The sequence below is a fragment of the Mangifera indica genome, chromosome 5, assembly GCF_011075055.1.
Source record: "Mangifera indica cultivar Alphonso chromosome 5, CATAS_Mindica_2.1, whole genome shotgun sequence".
In the NCBI taxonomy this organism is placed as follows: Eukaryota; Viridiplantae; Streptophyta; class Magnoliopsida; order Sapindales; family Anacardiaceae; genus Mangifera; species Mangifera indica.
Window position 1 is genome coordinate 3,299,937 of NC_058141.1, and position 7,699 is coordinate 3,307,635.

At 33.7% G+C, this 7,699-nt stretch overlaps 1 protein-coding gene across 1 annotated transcript; it reads left to right on the top strand.

Annotated features, from left to right (window-relative positions):
- Positions 1 to 2,181: 2,181 nt before the first annotated feature.
- Positions 2,182 to 7,306, top strand: LOC123217241 (microtubule-associated protein 70-1-like). Its single transcript, XM_044638134.1, has 11 exons — positions 2,182 to 2,686; positions 2,825 to 2,910; positions 3,872 to 3,937; positions 4,025 to 4,195; positions 4,292 to 4,462; positions 4,585 to 4,740; positions 4,839 to 4,985; positions 5,115 to 5,186; positions 5,273 to 5,785; positions 5,870 to 6,057; positions 6,728 to 7,306. Exons 1-11 carry the CDS (start codon positions 2,437 to 2,439, stop codon positions 6,765 to 6,767), a joined length of 1,860 nt encoding a protein of 619 aa, XP_044494069.1. The 5' UTR covers positions 2,182 to 2,436; the 3' UTR covers positions 6,768 to 7,306.
- The last annotated feature ends 393 nt before the right edge of the window (positions 7,307 to 7,699 follow it).

Sequence of the window (7,699 nt, forward strand, 5' to 3'; positions counted from 1 at the left end):
ACTAGTATCCACAATTTGGATTTATAATTCAAATTTATGATTAATTAACAAAATGATATCGAGTCATGAATTAAATTTGAATTAAATCGATCCATCAGCTCAACTCATAAATCAAATCGAGGTGAACTCTCTCAAACTCAAGTTCGACTTAATTTAAAAAACAAGTTGAACCTTCTAGCTTAAACTTGATATGAATTTGAGTTACATGAATTCGAAGTAAGTCGATCTAGATTATCTATCTTTCAAGTTTGAACCAATTCGGTTCAAATCTAACCTCATCCTAAGTAAATAAAAAAGTGACTAAATAATCAATCAATAACAATAATTAGACATATTTATCTACACATAAGTCAAACTAGACATGTATCTAAAAGTAACGAGAAGAGTGGGTCTTGACAATTTCATCTTTTTTCATGATATACTCGAAATGTTATTTGTACCTCTTATTTTTGTCGAATCACCTTTGATCTCTGTCTTCTATGAATATGAGATACCCCTTTTCTCCTTCCTTTTTAGGATGACACAATTTATTAGCCATTCAGATCTAACCATGTTTAATAATGTAATTACAATAACTTCTTTTCTTCAACCCTTATAAATACAAGATTATATAACAAAGAAATGAAATTTTTTATATCACATAATTTTGTTAAAAAAATTTCGCCAAATAATTAATAACATAATAATAAACATAACCTCCCAATCTGTAAACTAAACAGCTTAGAAATTCTTTTTGCTATTTATTTATAACATAAAAATTATATTTATGAGTTTATTTATTTTTTTTGTTGATTAAATTTTCAGTGTCAAAAAAGTTTGAATATGTCCAACCAAGTCAAATAAATGTTCACGGATAATTATAAAATAAAATAATCTATTAATTATATTTTTAGTAAAATAAAAAAATAATATATTATTTTTAATATAAAATGATAAAATTATATATTTAAAATATTATTATTATTTATAAAGCAAATAATTAGAAAAAAAATTGTAATTGTCACATATTTTGTACAACACGCGCCTTCCAACCTATCATCACTCTCTTGTGTCTTGTGTCTGCTTAACAGCTAACTAACCTGACTTCGTATTTTATCATTTATTTTCTTATCACAATGTACCCCCTCATATTTTAAAAGTTGCTTAAACGCCCTACTATAGATAAAATATCAATACACCTTACTCACTATAGAGATAAAAAAAAGGTAAATAAAAGAAAAAAATGTATTGTTTAATTTAAAAATTACACTAGTTTATTTGATTTCCCTGATTATTTTCTTTTTTATTTTAAATATAAATAATTTTTTATTTATCTTTTAACAATGTATTTTTGAAGTGATATTTAGTGGTGTTAATTTTTTTAATTTAGTGATTTTATTAATGTCTTTCTTGTCCCTCTTTTATGTTAAGAAAACAGAACTAAAAAGTAAAAAATTACATTTTAAGCAACAAAATAAAGAATGAAAACAAAAAAAAAAAAAAAAAATGAAAGCATTAATACAAACTATTATATCTCTAGTTGAATTAGGTAAGAGATGAATCGACGATAGTGTTAGAATTTGACTTGTTAGTGATTTATTTTCTTTTGTAGACGATTTTTCTTCTTTTTTACTTTACTGTTCATGAAATCGAATAAGTAAAGATCATATTAAATTTGAATCAAATTTAAACCAACTTTTATTTGAGTTTAACGCAAATGTATCCCTATTTAAAACCCACATGTAACAACTAATTTCAAACTTTGATCTCTATTTTTTATCTTGTTTGTTTGGATGGGAGTCCCCTTAGTGTTAAAAGAGTTAAGTATTGTGAGTTAATATGGTTGAGAATTGAAGAAGAAGACAAGAAAATGTGGTCCAATGAATTAAAAACTTATAAAAGGATAATTTCCTTATTTTAATCGTTATTTTTCTCTAAATTATAATGAAATATTTTAACAAAACGTGAAAAAAAGTGAAAATTTGTCATTTTCGACTTGAAGAGTCATAGTTCATAATTTTGACATAGTTCAAATGAGAAATAATCGTTCTTTCTCTATATTAATCAAAATTCAATTTTCTCGGAGCTTTCCAATAATAGGGTTTGAAGTTTGAACTCCACCACCTAGTGTGGTGTTTGCAAAAAATTCAAAAGTTAGGGTTTACAAATAATCATAAAAACAAAGGAGTAAACAGTAAAAATAAATCAAAATCACTCTCAAAACACTGTCACTCTGTGTACTACTCAGCCAGATTTAAATCACAATCTAGAGAGAGAAAAATCAAAGCAAAACAAACGCACGGTGTTTCTCTCTCTACATTTCGAAGTTCAATCTTCACTTCACTCCAGCTGACGATTTCTCAGTTCTGACGCCTAGCATTTGGATCTAAACGTTGCCGTTTTGGATCAGTGGTAGGTTTCAGGTCAAGTAGGTAGGCGATCAGATCGGTGGAGATAATGGCGGAGTTTCCCGGCGACGGAGTTGCTGTGGTAGCGCCGGAGTTTATCGGAGGCGCTTCTGTCACGACGGAGACTCCGTCGGCGCCGTTCGCAGTGTCGACGTCTTTCAAGGAAGTAGGTAAGAGCTCCTCGAGGAGGCGAGTGTCTATGAGGCCGAGCTTCGATGCTGACAATGAGTTCATCACGTTGCTGCACGGCTCGGATCCGGTCAAGGTGGAGTTAAATCGGTTGGAGAATGAAGTCAGAGGTGTGTAATGTGGCTCGATCTGGTCTTTTTGACTTGACTCGTGTTGTTTTTGGCTGCGCTTTGTGGTGGTTATTTATTTAATTATCTTGTTATAATTATTTAATTTTTTTCCTTTTTCATATTTTTTGGTGTTTGTAGATAAGGACAGAGAATTAGGGGAAGCGCAAGCGGAGATCAAGGCTTTGAGATTGTCGGAACGGTTAAGAGAGAAGGCTGTCGAAGAGGTCAATTTTTAACTCTTATTTATTACTTTTCTTAATGAAAGTGATGGGCTTATTTAACTTAGCGATTTTTAATTTGGGTAGTTTAAGCTTCATTTAAAGCGATTTTTCCTTTAATTTGTCAGTGTGCTTAAAGTTTTCTTTTAGTGGAAATATTATTATTACTTTAACTAAGCGCTAAAGATGTTAAGTTGTAACATTTTCAGCTTACATACGTTCTTTCATTGTTATGCATTGCCAATGTAACATATAGATCCCGGCAATTGAAGGAGAAATAAACCAACTTTCATGTTTATGCCTGCCCCACTCAGAAATGTACTTTGTCCAAAGAGATGAAAAAATCTTCCTTTTGTCCTCTGAGAAGAGATTTTCATTAATTGACACATTTGGGTGAATTCATCATCATGCCCATTTTTTAATAACCGTAGTAATCTTACCATGTTATTGATGTTCTGTCTGGGTATTGATTTGAAGCTTACACTCGATATGACTATCTTATTCTAACTTATCACATCTATATTAGATGCTATATTTTCAGTTGTAATACAAATTTTTTCATTTGTTATTCAAGTATTTTTGCCATTCAACATCTAATATATGAGTGCTTAAATACTAATGTGGCTTTCAGATCTTCCTATGCCTATATTGCTGTTAAAATGAATGAGGGATAGACCTGCTGAGATATTAAAATTTACAAATTCTGAAATCTATGCTACTTTCATTGTGTAAAATCGGGGTTAAATGTGTTGCATCTACTTTTGAAGCTGTTGGAAGATTTTATTTTGTCACTGTTTGGCATCAATTTTCTTTTTCAATTTTGATATGCCTGGTGAATTTGATTAGTTTTTTTTTTTTAAATTAAAAATCTTTTACCTAGTTTTGATGTTTGGTACTGTGATCTGGTCTGGTATATGGTTTAGATTGATGCTGACCTTACTTTTCTGTATTCCATTTTTATCCGTAGCTTACTGATGAACTCTCGAAGGTGGAGGAGAAGCTCAAGTTAGCAGAATCTCTTATTGAAAGCAAAGTATTGCTTAAAACCTCTTTCAACTCCTGCTTTGATGTTCTCTGTGGTAGCATAATTATGTACTTATTGATTAAATATGTTTTGCAGAATCTTGAAATCAAGAAAATCAATGATGAGAAGAAAGCTTCCATGGCAGCTCAGTTTGCTGCTGAAGCCACACTTCGAAGAGTTCATGCTGCTCAGAAGGATGATGATATGCCTCCAATTGAAGCTATTCTTGCTCCACTTGAGGCTGAGCTTAAACTTGCTAGGCAAGAGGTATATATGCCTTCATGCATGGTGGTCAGTCTTAGGAATTTGATAAGTAATGCAATCCTCCAAACACTTAGTTAATAAATTCTGAGATCCTTACAGATTGCAAAGCTTCAAGATGATAACAAAGCTTTAGATCGTCTAACCAAGTCCAAAGAAGCAGCATTACTTGAAGCTGAGAGGACTGTTCAGGTTGCCTTGGCTAAGGCCTCTATGGTAGATGATCTCCAAAACAAAAACCAAGAGTTAATGAAACAGATAGAAATTTGCCAGGTATGGCAATCATATATTTTTTTAATTTCATTTTGTCAGAACTTTAGGATTTTTTTTTTTAATGGTCTGGACTATGTATAAAGCTCTGGTGTAGTAACGTGTTTGTTATTTTTGTATATTAGGAAGAAAACAAAATTTTGGACAAGATGCATCGACAAAAGGTTGCAGAGGTTGAAAAGCTTACCCAGACTGTACGTGAGCTTGAAGAGGCTGTTCTTGCTGGTGGTGCAGCAGCTAATGCTGTGAGGGACTACCAGAGGAAAGTTCAGGAGATGAATGTAATGTGCCAAAAATTAGAGAATCAATTTTTTTAATTCATGCTTTTAGTTTATATTTTATGACACAATTCTCAAAGTGTCTATGACTTTGTTTTAAGGATGAAAGGAAAACTCTGGACAGGGAGTTGGCTCGTGCAAAGGTAACTGCAAACAGGGTGGCCACAGTTGTAGCCAATGAATGGAAAGATGCTAATGACAAAGTGATGCCTGTGAAACAATGGCTTGAGGAACGGAGATTCTTGCAGGTTATTGTTGATGTTTAGCTTCTTTATCTTTCTATGTTTGGGGTCTCGCTAGCAGTTTCTTTGGTCGAATGAAACTGCCTTCACTTGCATCATTTATGTGCTGCTCATTGCAATTCTTTATTGTTACAGGGAGAAATGCAGCAACTTCGTGACAAGCTTGCTATCATGGAGCGAACTGCCAAGTCTGAAGCACAGTTGAAAGTAAAAAATCCAATCTGTATTAAAATGTTTGGCAGGACTTTGTTTTCTGGTTTCAAAATTAAAGCATTTGTTGTTGCATTTTCTAGGAAAAGTATCATCTGCGGCTCAAAGTGCTAGAGGAGAGTTTGAGAGGATCTCCAAATGTTACTAGTCGCACTACACCTGAGGGAAGAAGTGTCAGCAATGGGTCTTCTCGTCGTCAGTCACTGGGTGGAGCTGATAACATCTCAAAGCTGACCTCGAATGGCTTTTTGTCAAAAAGAACACCATCTCAGTTGAGGTCATTGTCTTCTAGTACAATGTTGAAGCACGCTAAAGGAACATCAAAATCATTTGATGGAGGCACAAGATCATTAGACAGGGGTAAAGTGCTTTTAAATGGACAATTCAATCAGTCTTGCAATGCAACCAAGGACAATGAAACACCTAATACTTGGAAAGGAAATCTGGACGATAAGTCCAACAATTTCCAGTCAGGTGATACTGAGGATAGTGTTCCCGGAGTCTTGTATGATTTGCTGCAGAAAGAGGTCGTATCTTTGAGGAAGGCTGGCCATGAGAAAGATCAAAGCCTCAAAGATAAGGATGATGCTATTGAGGTTGGCATTTTCTCCTCTCTGCTGGTGTATTCTTTTATTTTATACTAACGGTTAATAATATCTAGATGCAACTGCTGTTTACAGATGTTAGCAAAGAAAGTAGAGACATTAACTAAGGCAATGGAGGTTGAGGCAAAGAAGATGAGAAGGGAAGTAGCTGCAATGGAGAAGGAGGTAGCTGCTATGCGTGTGGAGAAAGGACATGAAAATAGGGCTAAGCGGTTTGGTAATACCAAGAGCCCTGTCAGCAGTGCTCAGCTGCTTCCTGGAAGGTACCTGTAGATTGTTTTTCTTTTACCCTCTCAGGTCTTGTGGTCTAATGGTTGAATTTATCTGAATTTGTATTGTAATGTTTTATGTATGTTCTAAGTTAGTCATCCTGATTAGTGGTTACCTTGATAATGACATGGTGAATTATTGACCAGTGCATGATCCAGAATATGGGGTAGAGTGGCATTACCTAGAAAGTTTTGTAGCACCATCTTTGCAAGTTAGCTCTGAAATAGTTGCAAAAATCCAATCTAAGAACTAGTGGGAGGATGCTGGGATCTAGATGAAGGGAAGGACTTAGTTGTATCAACAATTTTTCAATTAAATAAAAAAAACTGATAAAAATATAGGTGTTCTCTCGTCATGTTACTATATTTTTTTGCATAAGTTCTCATTGTGTTACTATTTGATGCTAACATGGTTAAAGTTGTTTTTTGCTATACTAATCTTCAATATACTGATTAAAAATCACCCTGGATTGAGAAGAATGTGAGAATCTATTTGTACTTACTGAAAGGAAATTTGTATCTATTTTAGTAACTCATCACAGTGCTTCAGGTTCTGCCACGGTTAATTCCCTTATCTCTTTTCTCAATCAAATGCTATCCAATTCTTAGTACAAAAAATGTTTTACGACACAGCATAGTTTGACTAGTCCTCATACATGTGCAGAAATGTTTCACGAACTGGGTTAACACGCAGTACACAATGACGAAAAAAGGGCAGGGGCATCAACAGTGTGGAGTATATCTGCATAGGCCTTGTTCAATTGATCCATTTCCCTATTTTTTATTTTTTGTTTCTCCCTTGGTGATTGATTATAAGATTGTAACATGCATGCCGAAGACCCTGTCTGTGTTCATTTATTGGAAACTTGCTGAGAAAAGAAAGAGAAGAGAACAAAATCAGAGGAAGAAACCATCGGTGTGCGACTGACATAGAAAAAACTCTTAAATTCCTCTGCTTAGAAAGAAACCAGAAGAAAGAAAAGAAGAGAAAAGAAAAAAAAAAAGAAGAAAATTGACCTTGGGCTAACCTTTTTGTCAGGTATTTTCTGCTTAATATAATTTGAGTGGGCAGTGGTTGTGTGGTTGTATAGGTAGCTTATTGGGTTTTTCCACTTTTTCTGTTTCTGATTTATATTTGTAATCTGCAGCAGCTAGTGTGATTGTTGGTTGTTATTTGTTAATATTCTTGTAATCAGATGAAAGTATCAGGTCTTCTATCCTATGTTTGTGTTGTTCATCTATAGTTCTTGTTGGTTAATAGTATAGTTGTATATCGGTGATGATATTTGCACCAACAAGAGGGACATTGAACTGTCGGGAATTTAGTGCAAAAATGTGAAGAGACATGCATAGATAGAAAGACAATTGATTTTTAACATGGCTTGGTCGGATATATCAAAAGTTTACAATTACGATAGTGATATTATTCACATAATAAGTACTGAGAATGTGTTATAATGCTAGAGTAGTAATTGAATGTAGCAGTGTTTTTCAGCGTGCCTTTTCATTGTAAAGAATTTATATTGGTGGACGATTAACTTTTTTGGCAGAGTGCAAAGTGACAGAGTGAGGAAAATGATTTTTAAGACAGTAGGAAAGTGTTATTTAATGGACAGAGTGAGGAAGTCGTGGCTAT